The 23,158-nt window shown below is 56.0% G+C and overlaps 2 protein-coding genes across 6 annotated transcripts; both read left to right on the top strand.

Annotated features, from left to right (window-relative positions):
• Positions 1-523: 523 nt before the first annotated feature.
• SLC32A1 (solute carrier family 32 member 1) lies at positions 524-4,225 on the top strand. Its single transcript, XM_013092164.5, has 2 exons — positions 524-1,429; positions 2,098-4,225. Exons 1-2 carry the CDS (start codon positions 1,052-1,054, stop codon positions 3,283-3,285), a joined length of 1,566 nt encoding a protein of 521 aa, XP_012947618.5. The 5' UTR covers positions 524-1,051; the 3' UTR covers positions 3,286-4,225.
• Positions 4,226-6,578: 2,353 nt separating this feature from the next.
• SGK2 (serum/glucocorticoid regulated kinase 2) lies at positions 6,579-23,074 on the top strand. 5 transcript variants are annotated; one of them, XM_005011680.6, is made up of 15 exons: positions 6,579-6,708; positions 8,837-8,941; positions 13,615-13,684; positions 14,719-14,776; positions 15,229-15,278; positions 15,806-15,863; positions 16,458-16,541; positions 16,835-16,966; positions 17,786-17,898; positions 18,406-18,442; positions 19,007-19,093; positions 20,325-20,420; positions 20,697-20,852; positions 21,243-21,332; positions 21,557-23,074. In XM_005011680.6, exons 2-15 carry the CDS (start codon positions 8,905-8,907, stop codon positions 21,710-21,712), a joined length of 1,224 nt encoding a protein of 407 aa, XP_005011737.3. In that variant the 5' UTR covers positions 6,579-6,708; positions 8,837-8,904; the 3' UTR covers positions 21,713-23,074. The 5 variants fall into 5 exon arrangements, with proteins under 5 accessions (XP_005011737.3, XP_071882481.1, XP_012947635.2 ...); XM_072026380.1 differs by lacking the exon at positions 13,615-13,684 and having other exon boundaries at positions 6,680-6,708; XM_013092181.4 differs by lacking the exons at positions 6,579-6,708; positions 8,837-8,941 and adding an exon at positions 10,143-10,471.
• The last annotated feature ends 84 nt before the right edge of the window (positions 23,075-23,158 follow it).

Here is a 23,158-nt window from a genome sequence, read left to right as displayed (position 1 = left end):
GGCCAGGCTCCTCCGTGCCAAACCAGCGCGGGTGTTTGGAGGCAAAACGAAAATCCCGAGCTATATTTGTGTAGTTTTTAGAAGAAAGGGGAATCTCTGCGATAAGATCGGGGGGAGCGCAAAGATAACCCGGCCGGGGCTCGGCACCCCGGTGGCACGTCGGTGACGCTCCGGTGACACTTTGGCACATCGGTGGCACATCGGTGGCACTTCGGCACGTTGGCACGCCGCTGGCACACCGCTGCCCCCCCGGCACGCCGTGCCCCGCAGCTGCCGGGGGCTCCCCTGCCCAAGCTGCCCCCAGCCTCCAAAGGGGCCGCGCGTATTTTTGGGTAGAGAAAATAAAAGGGAGGGGTTCTGGGGAGGAAAATTCCGTTAAGGAGCGGTCGGGAGCCCCTTTGTCCGCCCCTTCGGGGGGGCTCTTGTGCCTCGGCCGCCCCCGGAGCGGAGCGGGGAAGGGGTCGGGGCGCGGCGGCGGGGGCTGCGGGGCCGGGGGGGCCGCGCTGCGGCGCTGCTGGCGGGGCCCGGCGGGCGTGGGTGTCGCCGTGCCGCGGGGGGGAGGCTGGGCTTGGCCGGGGCCGCTGGTACCTCCCCCAGAACTGCAGCACTCCTCTCCCCTCTCTTCTCCCCGCGAGGTGGGCGCACTGCGATGGAGACGCGGCGCGCTCTGCCAGGGGCTCGCGCTGCCCGTCTGGTGACAGCCGCCGGCTGGTGACAGCCTCCGTCCGGGGACAGCAGCCGTCCGGGGACAGCCACCGTCCGGGGACAGCCTCCCACCGTCGCCCCCCAGCACAGCCCGGCCGCGGGGACCGGCGGAGGGGCGCGGAGCGGGCGGGGAGCTGCGCTCCCGCACCTGCCCGCCGCGGGGGCATGCCCCAGGGCCGCCCGCAGCGCAGCCGCTCGCAGCGCGCCCGGGAGCGGAGGTAGCGGCTCGGCAGAGCCCCCCCGCACCGCCCCCGCCGCCCTTTTCCCGGAGCCCGGCTCCCGGCCGCCCCCCGCCGCTCGCCCTCCCCGTCGGGTCCATCCGACCGCCGGGTGCGGAGCCGCCACCATGGCCACGCTCCTCCGCAGCAAGCTCTCCAACGTGGCCACCTCCGTGTCCAACAAGTCCCAGGCGAAGATGAGCGGCATGTTCGCCAGGATGGGCTTCCAGGCGGCCACCGACGAGGAGGCGGTGGGCTTTGCCCACTGCGACGACCTGGACATGGAGCACAGGCAGGGGCTGCAGATGGACATCCTCAAGGGCGAGGGAGGTGAGGAGGGCGGCGAGCCGCCCCTGGAGGGGGACATCCACTACCAGAGGGACGGCACCGGCCCCCTGCCGCCCTCCGCCTCCAAGGACGCGGGGGTCTGCTCCGAGCTCTCCGGGCAAGGCAAGCCCAAGATCACGGCGTGGGAGGCGGGCTGGAATGTCACCAACGCCATCCAGGTACGCCCGGGCACCCGCTGCCACCGGCACCGGGACGCGCTGCCCCCGCTCCCATCCCCGCACCGGGGTGACCGCAACATCCCTGGGGGGGGGAGGGGAAAAGAAATGGAAAAACCCACCTACCTGACCAAAAAAATAATAATCAATCAACCAAAACAAACAAAAAAAGACCAAAATCTGCATTTCTTCATGTTGCCCACCTCCCCTGCAGTGGGTGGGATGGGGCAGCTCGGGTTGGGGGGATGCGCCTGGGGGACCGGGCCACCTCCCCATGTGTGTCCCCAGCTTTGGGGCAGTGCCAGTGGGTGAAGGGGCCTAGGTGCACTGAGAGGGGCTGGGGACAGACAGGGTGGAGATTTGGGCAAAGCCCAACCGTGCTTGCTTGCTCTGGGCACCTCAGGGTGCGATTACGTGGGTGTGCACGAGGACACGCGTGTGGCTGCGTGGGCAATTGCGTGGGCGGAGAGAAAAAGGGTTTGTGTGTGATCGTGCGCGGCCGTGATTGTGTGGTGTGAGTGTGGGATGGCTGCGTTGGTGTCACCGTGTGCGAGCGAGGCAGCGTGCGCGTGCACGCGCGTGTGCCTGCGGCCGCGGGTGCCTGGGTGCAGGCGCCCGCCTGGTCCCCTCGGTGAGCCGAGCAACACGGTTTCCATTTTGTCTCTTTCTAGGGGATGTTTGTTCTGGGCCTGCCCTATGCCATCCTTCATGGTGGATACCTAGGACTCTTTTTAATAATTTTCGCTGCGGTGGTTTGCTGCTACACTGGGAAAATCCTTATTGCCTGTCTTTATGAAGAGAATGAGGATGGGGAGATAGTCAGGGTGAGAGACTCCTACGTGGACATAGCCAACGCGTGCTGTGCGCCCCGCTTCCCCACGCTCGGAGGCAGAATTGTGAACGTGGCTCAGATCATTGAACTGGTCATGACCTGCATCCTCTATGTGGTGGTCAGTGGGAACCTGATGTACAACAGCTTCCCCAACCTGCCTGTCTCCCAGAAGTCGTGGTCCATCATTGCCACGGCCGTGCTCCTGCCCTGCGCGTTCTTGAAGAACCTCAAGGCAGTCTCCAAGTTCAGCTTGCTCTGCACGTTGGCCCACTTTGTGATCAACATCCTGGTGATCGCCTACTGCCTCTCCAGGGCACGCGACTGGGCGTGGGACAAAGTCAAGTTTTACATTGATGTGAAGAAATTCCCCATCTCCATTGGCATCATTGTCTTCAGCTACACCTCTCAGATCTTTCTGCCTTCCTTGGAGGGGAACATGCAGAACCCCAAGGAGTTCCACTGCATGATGAACTGGACTCACATAGCAGCTTGCATCCTTAAGGGACTCTTTGCCTTGGTCGCCTATCTGACCTGGGCTGATGAGACCAAGGAGGTCATCACAGACAACTTGCCATCCACCATCAGGGCAGTAGTCAACATCTTCTTGGTGGCCAAAGCCTTGCTCTCCTACCCCCTGCCGTTCTTTGCAGCTGTGGAAGTCCTGGAGCGATCCCTCTTCCAGGATGGAAACAGGGCGTTCTTCCCCAACTGCTACGGGGGCGACGGGCGGCTCAAATCCTGGGGACTCACCCTCAGATGCGCCCTGGTAGTCTTCACCCTGCTCATGGCCATCTATGTCCCGCATTTTGCCCTCCTGATGGGTCTTACCGGGAGCCTCACAGGCGCAGGGCTCTGCTTCCTGCTCCCCAGTCTTTTCCACCTCAAACTCTTGTGGAGGAAGCTCTTGTGGCACCACGTCTTCTTCGACGTCGCCATTTTCGTTATAGGGGGTATCTGCAGCGTCTCGGGCTTCATCCACTCTTTGGAAGGCCTCATAGAGGCCTTCAGAACCAACGCGGAAGACTAAGGAGGGGCCAGAGCTGGCTGCAGCAAGAGAATCGCATCGAACATCTGCATAGCCAAAAAAATCCGCATCCCTTGAATGAAGAGAGTCATTATTTTCGTTACGTGCATCCAACAAATTCTGTGTCTTAGAAATCTGCAAATTAAATGAGATAAGACGAGAAGACAGTGTTCGCCCTGCCATCTTTTTAAATAAGCTAAGAGTTAAATATATTTTTTTGTTATTTAGAATGTTTTAAAGGAAAATACGTGGTGCCCCATCCCGATCTCCTCACTAGTTGCCTGAAGCTTGGCCCCCCCGCGAAGGACCAGTCGGGAACCGATCGCAGCTTTACTGCTCCTCACAGCTCGGCAGTTCGGTGCTTCAGGAGGAGGAACAGGCGCCGACCCGATGGGACTGGGGCTCTGGGCTTACAGACGGAAGCGAGCAAGCTGCGGGCGCTGGGAGCAGGGCCCTTCCTTTATTTTACATGGGTTGAGAGAGAAGTAAACGAGCCCCGGATTGTGTGGCCGGCCCAGCAAGCCCAACGCTGATGACTGCAGCGATGCCAGGACTGCTGAATTCTCCCACCCGGACTCACACCGAGGAACGGCGCTGCCCATCGATCACATTTTGCCTCTGGTTGAAATCACAAACCCGGAGTCCACTTCTCAGTGATTTTGTTTTGTTTTGTTTTGTTTCATTTTAACGATTGTTACTTCTAAATTATGAAAAGAAAAGCATATATATGTTGTTGGATTTGACGTCGTTCAGGATACAGAAACAAAACTAAGACAAAACTCATTCTGTGCAATCTACCAGATCCGTGGAGCTGTTTCCAATGTATGTGTGGTGTAATTGTGGTAAATAAGATGAAAAATGTATATCAGAAAAACAAAAGTCTATCTTTAACTTATAATGTGGTACATAAATATATCGAACAATAAAGAGAAAACCTATCCGAGGAGGCTGGCCTGCTTCGCTGAGCAGGGGGCAGGGGAGGGGGGGCTGATAGGATGGGGCACGGGGCGCGGGGAGCCAAACCCCAAATGTCCGAGCCCCCTGCAAACAGATGAAGGCAGCGAAACAAAATGCGGGGCTCGGAGCAGCCCTGGCTTGAACCGAGCTGCCTCCGGGCTGCATGCGGGCTGTGCCCAGCTGTGCCCAGCCGTGCTGAGCCGTGCCAAGCCGATCCTATCCAACCCGATCCAACTCGATCCGACCCGATCCAACCCGATCCGAGCCGATCCGAGCCGATCCGAGCCGTGCCCCCCTCCCGTCCTTGCCCCGCAATGCGGTGCCGGGGGCTGGCTGCCGCACGGCTGCGGCTTGCAGCTGCTCTCCGCGCCGTGCTTTTGGGGTCCTTTCCTCCTCACCTCCCCCTTTTTAGGGCCGCAGCTGCCACCCCCCGTCCTTGCTGGAGGCTGTGGGACCTGGCCGGGTGCCCCCAGCCCGTCCTGCCCCTCTCTGTGCCTCCTCACGGGCCAAAAGGGGCACGGGAGGATGGAAAGCGTTTGGGGAAGCTCTGCCTTTGCGGAGGTTTTACCTTAGCAATTAGGTTTTAAACCTCATTCAGCATATATTTATATTTTTCCTTGTGAGCAAAAAATAAAAATTAAAAAAAAAAAAAAATCCAGCTCCTGCTTTGGGTGCATTTGGGGCTGTAAGGCGATTTCTGCCCTTTTTTCTTTATTTTTTGCTCCGAGCAGTCGAAGGCTCCTTGCTCTGCTCGCCCCTCGGGAAGCAGAGAAGGGAAGCACGAGCAGGCAGCACCCCACAGGGGCACCCCAAACCCCGAGCCCTGCCTGGCAGAGGCACCGCCAGGCCATAAGGGTCCCAGGGGGATCCCACCCAGCCTCTACCTCGCTGCAGCTTCCAGCTGCAGGAGCCCGGGGATTATTTCCAGTCTCCCCAGGCTTTGTCTCGCTGTCGGTTCAGGCACCTTCCTCCATCTCCCTGCCGGGTGCTGCTGCACGCTCAGGGCTGATGTGCGATGAGTTTGGGGAAAAACGAGCCAGGGTCTGTCCTCTCACCGTGCCCGTGGCTGCTGGTGTGTCCATCAGACTGGGTTTGCCCCCATGGGCAGCCCCCAGCCCGCTGCAGCAGGCGTTCGGTGCTCTGCTGGTGCCGGGGGAGCTCCCCTGCAGCCGGGCTTGCTGGGGACATGCGGCTTTACGCAGGGGATGTGGTGGGATGAGCAAAGCACAGCCCGAAATAGCAGCGGGTTGAAAGCAGGAATCGCCTGTGAAAGCATCGGGATGGGGATGTACAAACTGCTCCGAGTGGCTTCTGTCAGACCCGCAGCTCCCGGCCGTGTGCTGCAGCAGCCCTCTGAGCCTGCTCGCTCTGAGAAGGAATGAAACAAAGGCCTCTCGGCACCCGGAGGGAGCATTTCCTCATCACTCCGTGTCTCCACAGCTCCTCAAGCACAACGGGGATCTCTCTTTGGGACAGTTCCCCATGACACAAGGGCAATGTCGAATCCCCTTGTCCTCGCAGCTGTGCCACCAGGCAGGAACGTCAGCAGGAGCTGGGGAGGTGTGAGAGCTTCTCCTGCTCCTCGCCACGAGCTGCTTTTGGTGCTGGAGCATGCGAGGGACACCTGTGGCCCTGTGTGTCCCCTCACACAGACTCGGTGACCTCTTCTGTGCTGTCCTGAGCCCCTGAACCTCCAGCTTCGAAGCACATGTGTCAGGCTGCTTCGGCATTTCGGGTGAGGAGCTGGAGCTCCACCAGTGGCCAGCAGTGACTCCACCAGTGTGCCCAGCTGCAGAGCCTTACTTAGGTGCCCAGCCAGGGATGTGGTGACCCCTCTGGGGACATCCCAGTACCAGGCACCCACAGAGGGAAAGAGAGAGGGACATGGAGTGAATGGGGGAAGGCTGGATAGAGGGCAATAGCTGTGATTTCATTTTTTGGCTCGGATCTCCTGTCCAGAGGGATGTCCCCGTCCTGTCTCTGTCCTGCCCCTGCCCCATGGGGACGAGGCTCCAGGGCGGCTCCACCTCGCTGTGCTCCTGCCTTGCTGCCAAGCCCCGTGTGTTGCTGGAGCACCAGCAGCGGGTCCTGCCCGTGCCCAGCGGGTGTCCCAGGCCCCTGGTGCCGCTGCTGGCCTTGCAGAGGTGACACACGGCTCGCTGTGACCCGGCACAGCCTGTGGCCAGGAGCACCTTGCTCTCACCTTTCGCACTTTCCCAGGGGCGAGCTGCCCTCTAATCCCCCAGGGAGGGAATTTCCTCTCCCACCCGGCTCCCGGTTCCTCCGTCCCCTCATCCCCTCGTGGCCGGGTAATCATTTACTTCCTACCTCAGGCCACTCCTGCAGATTTCTCCTTCGACCTTCAGACCGAATCGCCAAAACAAAAACAAGGGGAGGGAGGGAGGCGAGAGCTGCCTTCTGCAGCTGCTGCCGCCCCGTGCCAGGACTCCTGCTCCGCACTCCCCACAGGTAACACCGGGCTCCTTTCTCCTTCCTCCGTGGCTTTCCCTTCTTTTCACCAGGGCTTGAGACACTCTGGGAGAAGCAGAGGTTTTGGGAAGGGGTCGGCCCCACTGCTGGGCACCAAGTCAGTGGGCACAGGGGCTGTGGCCCTGGGGCAGCAGCTGGAAGCAGAGGGCTCACGTTTCCTAAACCGGGCTCATTTTCCAGCTGTGAGAGAATCCCAGCAACTCCGGAGAGGAGCACAGTGCTGCTGGAAGGCTTCTTGCTTTAAATGTGCCTGTCCCAGGGCAGGGACATGATGGGACAGGGTGGGAAGGAGCCTCCAGTGCTGCTGCCCCCGCAGCCCCCTGCCAGCTCGCTCCTGGCCCTGCAAGGAGCAGCCCCGGGTGTTTTCAGGCCCTGTCCAGCTTCTGGAGCCGGCAGCTCAGCAGATCAGCGGGGAACTGAGCGTCCCCACACCCCTGCAGCAGGACAGGAGGCTCGGGCAGCTCCAGCACTGGGGGCACAGGCACAGAAATGGGGTTTGGGCCCCGAGAGGCTCCGGGTCGCTGTGCCCAGCACCTCTCCAAGGGGGCAGCCTCCAGTCCCCTCCTGGGCAGGATGGGTTTGGGGGGCAGTTTTGGGGAGCTGTGAGCCCTCATACCCCTTGCTTACAAAGCCACAGCAGTGCCAGCAGAGAGGGGCCGGTTTGGGGTCAGTGTGGCTCCGGGAGCTGACTCCTGGCTGCTAAACCCTGCTCAATCCGGCTGGGAAACTGCAGCCCTGCCCTTGTCCCCGGTGACACGCTGCCCCGAGCTGGTGGCGGCCCTGGGCGGGCCAGGCTGGCTTCAGGGGGTGTGCTGCGGGGCAAAGACACCCTCATCCCTAAAAGCCAGATATTATTTTGTAAGGAAAGCCTCAACCCTACAGACTGGGCATGTCCTGGGGCAGTGCTGGGAAGAGAGGACAGTGCACAGGGAGCTGCACCTGTACCGGTCCCGACGCTGTGCTTGGGGCCAAAGCTTGGGAGCAAGAATGTCCCAGCTGAGTAGTTCAGTGGCAATAATCCTATCAGGGGGTTATGGCCTCCAGGATGCTCAAGCCCATTTAGCTGTCTTTTGGGATAAAAAACAGATCCCAAGTGCTCTCCCCTTGGCTCTTGCATGGCAACATGGGACCCGCCAGGAGGGACTCCCTGCCAAAACCAAAGGCAATGCCTGGGGCAGAGCCCTGCCTTTATGAAGCTAAAAGAAAAAGGTAGGGGGAAAAAAAGATTTTAGGGAACCTGATCACCAAAAGGCTAGGCAGCCCTCACGAAGTCCTGTTAGAAGAAGAAACAGGCTCAGCCCTTTTAAATCCTTTCCGATCCTGTCCCTATTCCTATCTGACCCTATCCCCATCCTTCCCCACTCATCGCTCCACCAGGGCATGGATAACCGGGTGGCCGAACACCCCCCAGGTGGCTCCTCGGGCACCTCAGGTCACCTTTGGCTGCAGGGCGAGGGCGACTTCTCGGTGCTCTCTGCAGAAATGTGTCCGTCCCTGCCTGGACTTTCCCAGCAATTCTGACGGCTCGGGTCCCCTGGCAGTGACACGTTTATGGTTATGGTTATGGATATTGCCTGATAGGGAGATGAAGATAGCACGCCCTATCTTAACCATACACAATCCCGACAAAACAGCTGCGTAAAACATTCTGAAATGGAATGGGCATGAGAGAAAGAGAGAGAAAGCGGGGGTCATCCCTTGAAGGGCATCCCCCTTGTGCTGCCGTAGAGATCCGCTGGCAAATACCTAATTGCAGATGTGGGTTAATCATTAAAGAGCCGAGTTCCTGAGCAGGTACACCGGGAGGACGGCTGGCACGTGGGGACACGGCTTGCAGGGGAAGGGGTCTGCGTCCCCTGAGCCTGCGGGTGCTGGGTGGGGAGTGGGACAAACCCGTTCCTGGTCCCCTGTAGGGATGTGTGCCTGTATAACATCGTGCCCTGCAGCTCCTATAGGGATGTGTGCCTGTATAACATCGTGCCCTGCAGCTCCTATAGGGATGTGTGCCTGTATAACACCGTGCCCTGCAGCTCCTGCAGGCAGCAGCTCCCCAGCTCTCCCTCCTGCCCCTTTCTCCTCTCACCGTGCGCCCTTCGCCTTTGCACAGGAGCCGCGCTGCCCGAGGACGCCCAGTGTGGGACTGGGGACGGTTTCGGCTGTCTTTATCTCCGCTGGATGGAGCCTTCCTCCACCGCCCTGGGGAAGACGAAGGGTAACCACCTCTGGGGGCAGGCGGAGGGGCCAGAGGGACAGAGTGGGGGGCACCCGCCCAAGGGCAGCTTTCCTATCGGGACCGGCTGCCAGTGCTGGCAGCACTCCTCATCGGGGATTTTGTCTTCCAGCTGGTGAAACTTTTCCTTCCAGGATGCTCCCGCTCTCTCTTCCTTGGCTACAAAAATTAAGGAGGAAATTCTTCCCTCTGAGGGCGGCGAGGCCCTGGCCCAGGCTGCCCCGAGGAGCTGGGGGTGCTCAAGGCCAGGCTGGGGGGGGCTGGGGGCAGCTGGGGCTGGGGTCCTTCCAACCCAACCCATTCTGTGAAAACATTTTAACTAAATATGCTTCTCTGTAGAAAACATGGTCAAGTAGATTTCAACCATAATACCAAGAATTTTATTGAAAAGAAAAAAAATAAAACATTGATTTGCAAACAGCAGTTAGCTGCTGAAAAATTGCTGAAATGTGAGCATTTCAGTGCAAGCAGAGGCAGAAAACATAGGGGAAAAAAACAACATTCCTCCATTAAGAACATAATGAGATATTTTTAAAAGCGATATGCTAACAGCTTGAGGACAGTGGCTGAGCAAAGCCATCGGGCTTTGACCTGAGACAGAACAGCGTTCCCAGCCGCCTGCTGCTGCCCCTCTCTCGGGTGCCTTTTTGCTCCCAGCCGCTGTGGTTTGCAGCCCCCAGCACCTCACCAGCCCCGCACAGAGCCAGGCAGATCCCGCAGCCGGGGCTGCCTTTCCTCCTGCTGCAGCCACGGGCAGGAGATTTTATAGGAAATGACAACAGCAGCAGAGAGAGACTGCTTTATTTTTAATGATGAGAGAGAGGAGACACCAGCCCTACTACTACATTTCCCTTTGCTCACAGCTTAGTCTCTGCTGCAGTGAATGACTGCACGCCTCCTGGCATGCACCAACACCTGGTTTTCCTCTCCACGTGTGTTTGTGGTTGTGTTTAATGCAGCTGCAAAGCAGCGACCCTGCTGCCCTGCTGTCACCTCCCCAGGCCCCTGGAAGGAGCATCTCTGGGCTTGAGCCGAACCAAAGGGCAGTTTCTACCATCCTCCAATGCACATGAACGCAGACAAATGAGCAGCTTATTAAAATGTGCAGGAAATTTTTCTGACCCACCCAAAATGCCTGCTAGGATGCAACTGGCTCCAGCCCACCCCTCCCTCCCCACCCAACCCCATCGCCCCCAGCTGAGTTCCCAGTCCCTGGGTATATCCAGCAGGTGCCTTGCCACAGCAGCTGCTGATCAGTTCCTCCTGCTCTCCTGAAAGGGCTGCAGGGAGCCAGCATGAGCACCTGGTGGAGGTGCTGGTGTCCATGCACCAGTGCGGGAGGCAAAGCTGTTCCCTGCTGGGGTTTTGGAGAAAGCCCGGAGCTGCTGGGCTGGTGGGGCAGCTGCTGGCGGCGGGGGACGAGGACAGGGAGTGAGGGGTGTCTGTGCTCATCTGCTGTGGGCTGCTTCCAGTGCTTCCCGACACGGCCTCTGCTGGTAGATGCACTCCCAGGTGTGTGTTTGAGGCTTTGTTCTCCTGGGTTTTGATTTCTGTGCACAGTGCTGCAAGGTTTAGCCACCTGCTGTTTTTCCAGGCTTACAAAGAGCTTTCCAGATTTACAAACGTCTTTCCAGGTTTGCATGCAGCTCTTTCCCGAAAGCCCAGAGGGCTCTGTGTGGGCTCCAGCCTGCTCAGGGCTGGGGCTGCTCTGCGGTGCCCCTTGGGTGCAGGGGATGGGGTCCCTGGGAGAAAGCTGGGTGAGCTGGGAGCTCTGCAGGGCCAGCTTGGGAAGCTTCCCCGGGTGCAGAAGCTCTTAAAGTCCTTCCTAACCTCTTCCTGGGCTTTTTGTGGTGTATCAGTGGGAATGAAGGTGGAGCTCAGCGCAGGCCTGGAGCTCTCTCTTAGCTCAGGGAAAGCCTGAGCACTTTCTCTGCCAGCAGGAGCATGTGTTTGCAGAAGTCCTCCTCTCCCACCTCCCCCCGTGCTCCTTCTCCGAGCTGAAACTGGGGCATCCCCCCCATGCCGTGCACGGAGGCTGGGAGCTGCCGGCTGCCCTAGGTGCTCCCCTGCAACCCCAAACCCCTTCCATCCTGCTGCCCTGCCTCAACTGCTGGCAACCCTGGCACGGGAGAGGACGAGGAGCTCGCTTTGGGGGGGGGTTTGCAATCTAGGTTAGGTGGGGAGCGCTGACATCAGGAGGAGGGTGGGAGGCAGCCCGCACATGACGAGTCTGTGAGGTTGCTGCTCGGCAAGGTGCGCGTTGCGTTAGTGATGTGTGTGTAGCAAATATTGCTGGGCTGGCATGGGAATGTGGGTCACCGCTGGCAGAACTGTTGGAGGAACAGGGAGCTGCTCCTGCCGTGCTGGGAAGGAAGCGTACGGTACTGAGGGATGCTCCTGGGGGGAGACTGAGCTGCGGTAACTGCTCCGGCTTGTAAGTAGCAGCTCTGCGGCGTGCCCGCGGGTGGCTGCTGCTGGGGGAGCATCGTCTGGTGTGTTGGGGTGAAGCCCTGTGAGGAGGGGGTGTGGGGGGCAGCAGTTGGTGTTTCTGGGGTGTAAGAGTCACATTGTGTTGTGAAACTCTTAAAGACTTGCTTGCTGAGGTTGTCAGTGGCCCTGGCCGTGCCTGGAGCATCCTTGCGCCCCAGCAGGCACACCGAGGGGTGCAGCCGGGCATGGATAACCATGAGCTCCGTGTGTTTTCCTGACCTAGTTCTGCCTCTGTTGTTCTGCATGTGTGCGCTTGGAGAATCTCTGTGCTTCGGGGGGAGTAGGATTTGTTAGTGATAAGGAAAAGCCTGCCTGGCTTCTGCCTGCTCGGGAGGCTTAAGCCAGCCTGGCTCTGCAGGTAGGCTCAGGCTGGGGAAGGAGGCTCAGAGCCTGAGCTGAAGGTGCTGCAGGATGGGGGTATCGGTGTCCTAAGCTGTACCTTGTGCCTCCATGCAGAGAGAGGCTCTTGTCTCAGAGCAGACACTTCATGAAACAGCCTGGTTGGAGGACGCTGCAGCTGGAGGTGCTCCACAAGCCCCTGCTGACCCTGGGCAGCAAAGGAGCAGCCCGGGGAGGGGAGGGCGCGGGGCTGTGGCCCCAGCAGAGCTCCCGGTTGTTGTTAGCAGAAATGCTTCTGCCTCGCTGTGGTCCTGGAGACCTGGCTAGAGCAGTGCTGTCTGAGCCCCTCGGGCAGCTGGGGGCTTTGTCCTGCATCCTGCACTGCCAGGAGGAGCCTCCGAGGTGAGTGGATGTGTTCCCAGGGCTTGCCCACGTGCTCTCCAGGATGCCCAGGCTGCAAACTGTCCACCTGCACCTGAAAGGAGCGACTTTCCTCCCCGAATCTGAGATCAGAGCGGTGTCTGAGCTGAATCTGGGTCTAAAAACAGGCTTGTGGGGGTTCAGATCTGGCGAGAACAGGCTGCATCAGCTGCTAGAGCTGCGGGCACACGCCAGGAGTGAAGAGCTGAGCTGCGTGGGCTTGGCTGGGCTGCTTCACACAGGGGCTGGGAGAGCTCGCTGCATCACCCCCTGCCTGCTGCCCTTTGCAGGGTCAGCTCGCCCCTGTGCTGTGGGAGCTGGCAGCCTGTCCTGCAGCGTGGGACAGGTCTGGGGGACAGATGCAGCCCCTGGCTCGGGTGACCTTCAGCAGATCTCGGTGATCCAGGCAGACAGCCAGGGAAAGGAGGACTCTGCCCGGTGGGAGGGGATGGGGCTTGGCCTGTCTGGGTGCTGTCCCTCCAGGGGTGCCCTTGCAGCTGCTGTGGGATGAGGTATCAGGTAAGGTCAGTGTGCCAGTGACCAGGCTGATGGAAGCTGAAGGGCTGCTGGGTTTTTCTTCACATCCCGGCTTTCCCTGCTGGTTCAGAAACTCCGAAGCCGCAGCCCGGCTGGTTCCTCACCAGTCCTGTGCTGCTGGAGAAGCCTGTGTTTCTGTGAATGTTTTGGATCTTTCCTTCTCTCCAAAATCAAAACTAGGGCTGAGCCGGAGTGCAAACAAGCCTTTGAATATTTCTGCTATCTCCTGCTAACCAAAACAAGGAGCTCCCCGGCTCAGGTTGTGCTCCTGAGGCTGTTCCACTCGCTCCGTGTGGTGGGCTCGGGGCTTGGCTCTTCCTCGGAGGTGATGATGAGGGGTGGTGGCAGCAGCCCGTGGGGATGCTCCTCAGCGGGAATCCCGGTGCTGGCTCTGGCTGCGTGTCCTTGGGCTGCTCATCATGGTGTGTGTGTGCTGGCTCACCTCCTGCGGGGCCCTGAAAGGTCTCGTTCACGTCCCCAATTACCCGGTCCTGAATGAAAGGGGCAGTGGATGTGCCAAGCGTGTGACGTCGCCCAGCACAGCATCGTCCTTGTGAGCGCTCCCCTTGTCCCTCCTGGGGACTCGGGGTGCCTGGTGGAGGTTTGGTGGCGGTGCTGGAGCCTGGGACCCCTCCCTGCCCTGGCAGAGGGTGCCTGCAGCAGGGCTCCTGCCCTACTGAGGGCTCCAGGTGGTGGGGGCGGGAGGGGAGCCGTCCTGGTTCCTATAACTCCCCGGGTATTTCGGAATGTGGGTGGAAGGGGGAGGAGGGTGGCTGTGGAGAGAGGAGCAAGGTCAGTGCAGAACAAACGTGCCTCTGTGCGCTCGCGCCGCCGGCTGACCGGCTCCGCTTCTCCAACTTTCCCCGCAGAACTTATCAGGCACGGCCGCGAGAGGATAGGACAAACCATCAAGGCGTCCGGCTCCAGGCTCTGCTCGTAGTGAGTACTGAAGCCCCCCAGCCAGGGGCTGAGAGCCCTTTAAAAGCCCAGCCCCAGGCTGCCCAGCCCGGCGGTGGATGGAGCTGGCTGGCACGGGCCAGATGTGGGCTGTCCCCGGGGCGGCCGCCAGCGCCCGCTGCCACCCGGCATCTCCGGCCGTGTCCCCCCTGCCGCAGGGCCAGGGGGCTCTGGGATGGCCGTGGATCTGTGTGTGGGGGTAGTGAGGGGCATCGCTCGCAGGTGAGACCCTGGGGGGCTGGCGGGGTCTTCAGGGCCCCTTTTGTACCAGGGAGGCTGAGGCACAGGGGGATAGGAGCCTACAGGGCCTCTCTGTGGGGTTTTGGAGGTTGGTGGGGACTCGGGGGGATGGACAAAGCTCTCTGGGGCAGGGAGAAGGGAACAGAGCTCTTTTCCTCCTCCCCTCTCTCTCTGACATCTGTTTAATCCTGGTTTTTGTAAGGGCTGTAGGGGAAACCTTAAAACCACGGGCAATCTCTGGGGTGGCAGGACCCAGTGCTGCTCGCATGGGGCAGATCTGAGCCAACAAGTGCTGCTGAGACCCCAGCCCCTCTTCCCTGCAATTTGACAGCCCCAAAACTGCCCTGTGTGGGAGCCTGGGCTGTGGGGCTGGGGGCTGCAGCATCCCTGCTTGGTGGGGTTGGTGCCTGGGGCACTGCTCGGGGTGGGTCTGGTCCTGCCTAGAGGGCTGCAGCCCCGTCCAGCCCTCGTCCTGTGCTGCTGGGGCTCTGCTGGGCTTCTTCGCGTGTCAGTGCCCTCAGCATGGTGTTTGGGATGGCTGTGCTTGTTTGAACCCCTGTGCACCCAGGAAGCTTTTCTCCCCCACCTCCTGTTGTCGTGCCCCTAACCCTGGGGGCGCAGCAGTGCTGCTGGGGGGATATTTGGGGAGCACATCTGGGGGCTTCTCTGACGGGGGGAGCGTGCACTGATCCTTGGTAGGTTAATGGTGGGAAGCTGCTTTTTTTTTTTTTTTAAAGTTTTTGTTGTCAATACTTCCCTGCCCTTCTCTTCCCCAGTGCTGAACGAGTTGCTTTTTTAATGGATCGTTCCCGGAGCCCAGACACCAGCGCTCAGGTGAGATCCTGGGTCTGGGCTGGCGAGGCATCCTCACTGGGGTGAAGAGGGGCTGGCCCTGTGGGAGAGGCAAGGAGGAGAGCCCGTGTCAGCATGCTGGGAGGTCTAGTCCTCTCTTGTTCCTGTGGGTGAAACTGGGTGGAGAAAAAGTAGAAGAGGTCCTACACAGATTTCGGGACAGGTGCAATGCTCCTAGAGTCTGGGGAGAGGAGGAAGGCTACGTGTGTGTCTGCGTAGGTCCTGAACTCCTTGCTGGAAGAGGGAGGCCGTGATATTGCTGTAGTGCATAGCTCTGCCCTCCCTTTCCCCTCAGTTTACCAGAGCACCCATCCCATGTCCCACCGATGGGTGTCCCTTGGGGTGGGGGGTGGATGCTGTGCTGAGGCCAGGCAAGCACAACCAGCGGCGTGCTCCTTGTGGCTAATACCCAACACCACTGTCCTCCTCTCCAGCCTCCAACGCCAGCTGACAACATCAACCTGGGACCTTCAGCTAACCCCAAGTAAGCTCCCTGCAGGAGCCAGGTAGGGTGTGGAGCTTGCTGTGAAGAGATCTGGCAGGGGGAAGCAGTCAGCTCCTGTGCCTCGGGTGGGTGGTGGTCACGAAGGGCCGAGCAACTGCATTAACTCAGCCTTTAACCCAGCGGGTAACACCGTGCTGCCTTCCCAGACACCCAGCTGCAGCTCATCCTTGTCCTACAACTGTCCTGCAGCTCTCTGTCCCACCCCTCTCTTCTGAGGGGAAGACTTTTCTTATTCCTGTTTGCTCCCCCACTAACTTTCTCACTACAAATGGGAATAAACTGTCTTAGCGGGTGGGTTGCTGAGGGTTCCTTGTCCTTTTCTCAGCACGCTGGCATAGGCGGTGTGAATCCCCAGCTGGCTGGCGGTGAGGATCACCTGCCCAGTGCCCTTTAATCCCTTTCACAAAAGCTCCTGATTCCCAGAAGGACCACTGCTCCCACAGAAGCGTTGCTGTTGCATGTTTTTTCTCCCAGAAACATTAACTTGCTTCGCTCTTGCTCAACAGTGCCAAGCCAACAGACTTTGACTTCCTGAAGGTTATTGGCAAAGGAAGCTTTGGGAAGGTAAGTGGGCTTGTGCCGGTGGGCTGGGGCGCTCTGCAGGCAGCCTGGGAGATGTCCTAGCTGAGGGAATTTGCTCTTCACTTGCCCCTCTCCAGAGGAACATGGCCATGTTCAGAGTGGGACTGGGACCAGATGGGACCTGAGGGAGGTTTTCTTTGTTCATTTGTACTCGGAGCTGTCCTGCCACCTCTCTAGGAAGAAGCATGGGGGGGTTTCATGCTCAAGGTGGTGATGGTGACGAGCAGTACTTCTTGTTTTTAAAGTCTCAGATGCTTTCAGTTAAGAGGATGCCTAGACAAAGTTGTGCTTTGTAAAATGGTCATGATCATCTTTAAATGAGTCTCTATGAATGCTCCTAAACAACTTTCCTTTGGGTGTGTAAGAGACATTCAGGGATGCTGCGTACCTCTTCCTGGCAATGTGAAAGTCCTGAGTGTGGGGAGCCAGTGGGCTAGTGCCTGGGCTTTAAACCTTTGTACCTGACCCTCCAAATTCCTAGTCTTGGTATAATCACTGGCAAGTGTTCAGCTGGTGAGGACACACTAACAGTGGCAGAAGGTGAGACTCAAACCTGTGTCCATGACTCTGTTCCAGGTTCTCCTGGCCAAACGCAAGTGTGATGGGACTTTTTATGCTGTGAAAGTCTTGCATAAGAAGACCATCCTGAAGAAAAAGGAGGTATGTCTGCTATCCCCAGCTGCTTCCCCTGGCAGTCAGTGTGTGAGCAATCCTGGTAATGCAATCGAAGCAAGTATTCATGTAGACAGCTCACATGTTAACCTTGGAGTTCTCTGTGCCATGGAAATATGGAGAAGAGTGAGATGAATCCAGCTGAGAGCAGAGTGCTTCCTTCCTGGGGCTGGAGGTGATCCATAGGGCTCTCAGCTCCTTTCAAAACAGGGGTGAGCCTGTGCAGCAGGCTGGATTGGAGTTTTGCCTGAAAACCTAATGCCTTGCGTGCTTTTTGCTAGCAAAACCACATCATGGCAGAACGCAATGTGCTCCTGAAAAATGTCAAGCACCCCTTCCTTGTGGGACTCCATTACTCCTTCCAGACCTCGGAGAAGCTTTATTTTGTCCTTGACTATGTAAATGGGGGGGAGGTGAGTACAAGCTTTATTTTTAATCTTCTGTTTGGTCCTTCCCAGGCATTCTGCTTTACTGCCTAAAGCTGTTTCTTGTCAGAAGATAATGATGTTGAAGCATAACATTACTTTGCTGGAAAGCACCAGCTAGGAGCAGTGCAACTTACCTCACTTACCAGCTAAGTGAAGATGTTAATGAATAGGACTTGTGCCAGCTAATTTTCATGGCAAGGATGTTGAGAAAAGTGTTAGGGGCACTTTAATATCCCCTGGAGAACATGGAAAATGGTGATGTTGGTGATTTTTCATGGAAAACCCACTTGTGGCCCAGCTCTAGACCCCAGTCTTGTGCTAAGGTGATGCCACTGCACCATGTCAGGCTTTGCTTTCTGACCTGCAACAGCTGCTCCCCGCAGCTGCCTCTTTCTGTGCTGCCAGAAACTGGCTGGGAGATGCTGATAACATGGATGTTTTGTTTATATAGGGGGCCCTAATCCATATAGGGGTCTCTGGGTTTTTCAGCTCTGCATGGGTACCACTCCTCATGGTCCCAGTACAGCTATAACACACTTAGCAAGCAAAGAGTCTGAACTAGGCCAGGAGATGGCCAGGTTTGGGGCAAAGTGAGATAGTGATAGAAGATGAGGACAAATTAAGCACCTTTCCAGAAACTGCTTTGAGAGCTAAATAAGGCTGCAAGATTTGGGCTTATTTGGTGCTGTTCATGTGCCACTTGCTGCAAATCAGTTTTCACTTGAGCAGCTGGCTTCCAGGCTTGCTCCAGATACCCTCCGCCTTCTAGAGAAGACATGACCAACCCTCTCATCTGTTTCTTAGCTCTTCTTCCACTTGCAAAGAGAGCGCTGCTTCCGTGAGCCCCGGGCACGATTCTATGCTGCAGAAGTTGCCAGTGCAATTGGGTACCTGCATTCCTTAAACATCATCTACAGGTGAGGCGTGTGCCTCTGCTGGGGACAGCCTGCCAGGCTGAGTGCAGGGCTGCGGGGGGAAAGGTGGTCTTGGGGAATCGTGCAAACACCAGGACTGGGGTAGCCGAAGTTTCTTATTGGACAAAAAGGTGAACTGCTGGTGTTTTACCCTGCAAGAGGTGTGCTGACTGCATGGGGCCTGCTGAGCAGTAAACACTTCTAGAGCAGTAGCAGGGAGGAGAGAAGATGGTCGAGTGAGATCTACAACACACCTGAGTAAGAAACTCAGTGACAGCTTCTACATGAATACACAGAAATACAGGCTCACAGCTCACCCTGTGTGGTGAGAGCAGCCTTTCATTAACATGTGTTAATATCCAACAGTGATAGGAGGTTGCACTTGGGGAAGGTCCTGGTGAGATGGACTGTGAAGTTCTGGTAGCTCCCGTTCTCAGCTGGTGCTGTATCAGGTCAGGCTTCTCTGAGCATCTAGCCAAATCTGCTCAAGCAGCCCTTCTTGTCTTGCAGGGATTTAAAACCTGAGAACATCCTTCTGGATTGCCAGGTATGTGCAGCTCTCATGCTGCCTTTCTTTTGTTTTTAAAAGTGTTTGGATCATAAACAGAGGGCTACAGTCTTGCAAGCCAAGCTATTTCTCCACTGCATGGGTTTTGTGTGTGTGTACCACTGTTCCTGTGCAGATCTTGTGGTTGGGAGTCAGCATTCTCCCTGAATAGCTGCGTACAGATCTCTGCCCCTACCCAGGAGTAGGACCTGGCTTGTGGGGTCTGGGACTGGGGTGCTAGGAGCAAGTCACTGCTTCTCTGGTGGTGACCCTATGCAAACTGGCTCTGGGATAAAGCAGTGTCAAAGCACAGCAGTGCTGAATGTCTCCCCAGTTATGTAGTTGTAGAGAAACCTGTGGGGGGGGAAAAGTCTGGATTTATTTTATGTGTTTTCTCTACAGGCTCAGGTATTTGCATGGTAGGATGCCCAGAAGGTGAGGGAGGGGAGATGTATATTTTGGTGCCCCAGATCATTAATTAGATACAGTGCTAAGGCCAGTGCTTGGAAATGCTGATTCTTTTTTAGAAAGAGTGGGCTTGGGCTGAAATTCCTCTCTTCTCAGGGCCATATAGTATTGACAGACTTTGGACTCTGCAAAGAAGGAATGGAGCAAGAGGAGACGACTTCCACATTTTGTGGCACTCCTGAGGTACGGCCTGTGCTGCAGCTTCCCTGCGATCTGGGGGTGAAAGCCTTCTGGGTCCCATGAAGACCCCGTGGCTGCTCAGCATCTCTGAAAATGAGCTGTGGATGCTGGCCAGCCCTCGGCTCCTGAGGTTGTCAGCCCGAAGCTGCAGTGGAGATGAGGCCTCTCCTACTCAGCAGGGTCTGTTCTACCTCTAATGGCTGGCTAGTACTTTAAACTTGCTGCATTATCAGGGCAGGGATCCCTGCTCTTGGAATGGCACCAGGGCAGCTCCAGGTGGTTGTGGAGACAACCTTGACCCTGGGAGCCTGGCCTGTGGCAGCTGCAAGCAGGCTGTTTGTCCGTGTAGATACCCGGAGCTGCAGAACATGGAACACGCTGGTACTGACACACACAGGCCTTGCTGTACCCTTCTGGGTGCCCAGGAGCTGCAGAAATCTCACGTCCTGAGTTGAGGATCTGGCTGTGGGGAATGTCCCCTTGCTGGGGACAACTTTTCCTGCTCCTTACTAAGCTGGGAGTTCTGGCAGTGCTTTGCTCTAGGTTTTATCCCTGTCCTGCTGCCCTTTGGGTATCTCGAAGGGTCTGTAACCAAGACACCCTTTGGTATTCAAGCTCAGTAGAAGGGGCAGGGAATTGCTGGTGGCAGACCTTAGTTTACAGTTGGGACAGACTTATGCAATAGTACAGCATGAACCAAGTGGGACTGCCTGAGCTTTATTTGTTTTTTCCTGCCTGAGATAGGGAGCCTGATAGCACTTGGACTAATGCATGAGAGCAGGCTTGATATGCTGCTTGTTCTGCAGGTCACTTAAATTCTTGCCTGTTGTTCCTGGGCAGTGGTTATCAGTAGTGTCACTGCTTTGGACCAACCTACTGGGCCTGAAAACTGCACATTTCTCAAAATTATGTGAGCCTGTTACAAATGTAACCAGCAAACCTGTCCTGCACTGACATGTTGAGTTGGGGTGAATGGGCAGTCCTTGTACAAGCCCGTCCTAGGAAGGGAGCACTCCGTCCCAGAGAAACTCTTGTGGCTGTGGGGGGTAGGTGCCTTTCAAACACCTTATTATAAGGGAGATGGAGTCTATCACAGCCTAGTAGGAGATGCAGTGCAGTTGTATGCTTCCTAGTGTGTTTGACTGATGTGAACTGCAACCAGGTTTGTATGTTTATGAGGGCAAAACCCTTCCTTTATAATTTGACTCCAGTATTTACTCCTGACTCTCCCCAGTACTTAGCTCCTGAGGTGCTAAAGAAGCAGCCGTATGACAGGACCGTAGACTGGTGGTGCCTGGGAGCTGTCCTCTATGAGATGCTCTTTGGACTGGTAAGTTTGGGAGTTGTCTATTTCATTCTACATGGTAGAAAAGTTAAGAACTTATTTCCAAGCCTTATGATGTGACATCAGACTGGTGTGCCTATGGTACCTGATATGGACAACTGAATTCTGAATGAAATGACCTGGTTCAATCATACCCTTGCGCATACCCAACAGCTAGATGGCAGGTTTCCATCTTCTCCCTGTGGGGCTCATTTGGACCTGTCCTTTGTGGTTCCTTATGCCTGTGTTTTATCTGGCTGCTTCTCTTCTCTTTCACATTAGCCACCTTTTTACAGTCGGGATGTGTCTCAGATGTATGACAACATTCTGCACAAGCCACTCCAGATCCAAGGAAGTAAGACCGTGGCAGCTTGTGACATCCTCCAGGGACTTCTCCATAAGGACCAGAAGAGGAGGCTGGGCGCCAAAACAGACTTTGTAGGTGGTTTCTCCTATGACTGAGGGGAGGATGGATAGGAAGCCTTTCTACTGAGTCTCTTTCGTGCTAACAGCACTGCCTTAGAAAGCTTTTCCTATGTAGATTGATCAGTTTCCAGCCCCCTAAAAGGGGGCATGTGAGGTTGACTCCTTTCCAAAGGGAAATGCTGTGGTTCCAGATGTGGTGGCAAGCTACGACATGTGATGGTATCATCCCTTCAAGGGATTACAGGACCATGACCCTTATGCATTAAGGACTTGTTACATCACTCCTACATGGACATGTTAGCTCCAAATCTTGTTCCCGAAACTTACTGCTATGAAACCATTTGGCAGTTCCTGGAAGAGAAGGTCTTATAGATTGACGCTCCCTCCCCTCTTTCTATACAGCTGGAGATAAAGAACCACGTATTCTTCAGCCCCATAAACTGGGATGACTTGTACAACAAGAGGATTACCCCTCCATTCAACCCCAATGTGGTAAGTGGGTATTTCTGTTTGTATCTACTTTAAATAAAAAAGGAATCGGGCCTGTGAAGTCTGAGGCACTTCTCTTACATCAACACTGAGGGATGCTGAAGTGTAGGTGATGCACTGCAGATGTGGTTGGGGACTTTGGAAGAGTGGCTGTGTTAGATTGAATACAAGTAGGAGGTTGGGGTCTGATCACTCAAAATGATGTGTCTCTCTGCTCCTTGGCTTAGGCTGGTCCAGCTGATCTGCGACACTTTGATCCAGAGTTCACCCAAGAAGCGATCTCTGCCTCAATCACCCACACGCCTGACTTAGCAGCCAGCAGCTCCAGTGCCTCAGATGCTTTTTTAGGATTTTCTTATGCACCAACTGAAGAGGACTTCTAAGTTTTATAAAGGCTTTAAGAAGCCAGATTTTAACTGAATGGGTTTTATGTGTTTGTTTGTTTGTTTGTTTTTTCCTTTTTGAAAGAAATGGCACTGTCCTCTGCTCATGGCTTATGGTGAGGGGGACTAATACACTAACTGGCTGGGATGGAACAGAGCTCTTAATCTGTGCTGTTTGGATTTCCCTCTATATGTGTGTTTCCCTGGCAGGGAAAGTGGGACACCAGTTATTATTATTTTTCCCGAGTGTCTTGTACTACTTGGCAGAATTGTATTCACTGGGGTTGTATCTATGGTTGAGGTATGTATCATCATTCACATCACAGCTGTGTGTGTGGAACTAATGCTGCCCAGCTATGTATGACTGCTTTGCTTTCCTATAACAGAGGGAAACTCTTCACCCTACATACAGCAGTGGCTCCCTTCAAGTGGAAGTGCTCATTTAAGTGGTTGTGGAACAAGCAGTCTGGTTACTGGTGGCCAGGCTTGAGTTAAACTGGGGTAGTTCAGTGAATCTGCCACCTAAGCCATTAAAGATCTGGTAGCAGCAGAGGTGCATGTTAGATTTTAATGCTCTAGAGCAGAAATGCAGGATTCAGCAGGTGTTGCTGAAGAAACAGAGCTGCCACAGCAGCTGGGATGAGCACTGCTACTTGTGGAAGGAAGCCATTTCCTCATCCTGGGCTCAGACACTGATCATCTTTCATTGCTCCAACGACAGCTTATGGGTTTGTAAACTCTGAAGTGGGCTGTAGCCTCTCACAGGAGCCAGTTCTTGCCGATGACCACTGGCTCTCCCTCTGACCCAGGACCGGGCTGCTGTATGTAAAAATCGATGTAGAAGGGGCTGTGTTGTTTGTCAAAATAAAAAGTTGGTGGGGAAGCGGAGGGTGGGAATCCTTTCACAGCATGTGCTTGACTTCTCCTGAGGACCACAAACACTGAAATGGGCACAGGGAGCATGGGGTGGGGGTGCTGGAGCCCCCCAGGAGAGGTATTCTCTCCTCCCTACAACCCTGGCTTCTGTGCTCCTGGGGTGCTCTGGAAATGCCTGTCACAGTTGATCATAGATGTAGAAGAGTTATTTATTCTGCCTTAATTTAAATGCTGGTGTACTTATTGAATGTCACTTCCTATTCTTTTTTTTTTTCCTCTCCAAGTTCTTGGGTTCCTGTGGGGAGGAGAGAGGGGGATAAGAAATTGTAACTTATGTACAACACATGGATAAATAAGGGCATTTCTAAAAATGGGGTAATGCTCACTCTTGACTTTTTTTTTTTTATTTACATTATCAGCCCCTATCTTGTACATGCTGGAGGCATTAGAAAAATGCCACGGTTTATATTAAAGTGCATACACTGATGTGTTTCCCTCTCTTGGGCCTGCTGTAAACAAATGCTGGGGTGGGAGGAGAGGAGGAAGGCAGGTGTGGGGGTGCTGTGGAGA

The sequence above is a fragment of the Anas platyrhynchos genome, chromosome 21, assembly GCF_047663525.1.
Source record: "Anas platyrhynchos isolate ZD024472 breed Pekin duck chromosome 21, IASCAAS_PekinDuck_T2T, whole genome shotgun sequence".
NCBI classification, from domain to species: domain Eukaryota; kingdom Metazoa; phylum Chordata; class Aves; order Anseriformes; family Anatidae; genus Anas; species Anas platyrhynchos.
This window is presented reverse-complemented; position numbering and strand designations above follow the sequence as displayed.

Bases quoted from the DNA above. Each gene is read 5' to 3' on its own strand.
- SLC32A1 (XM_013092164.5), top strand. From the start codon at position 1,052: ATGGCCACGCTCCTCCGCAGCAAGCTCTCCAACGTGGCCACCTCCGTG. The intron at 1,430-2,097 runs GTACGCCCGGGC...GTCTCTTTCTAG, and splicing joins ATGTCACCAACGCCATCCAG to GGGATGTTTGTTCTGGGCCT.
- SGK2 (XM_013092181.4), top strand. From the start codon at position 10,255: ATGAGCACCTGGTGGAGGTGCTGGTGTCCATGCACCAGTGCGGGAGGC. The intron at 15,864-16,457 runs GTAAGTGGGCTT...ACTCTGTTCCAG, and splicing joins GCAAAGGAAGCTTTGGGAAG to GTTCTCCTGGCCAAACGCAA. The intron at 20,853-21,242 runs GTAGGTGGTTTC...CTTTCTATACAG, and splicing joins TGGGCGCCAAAACAGACTTT to CTGGAGATAAAGAACCACGT.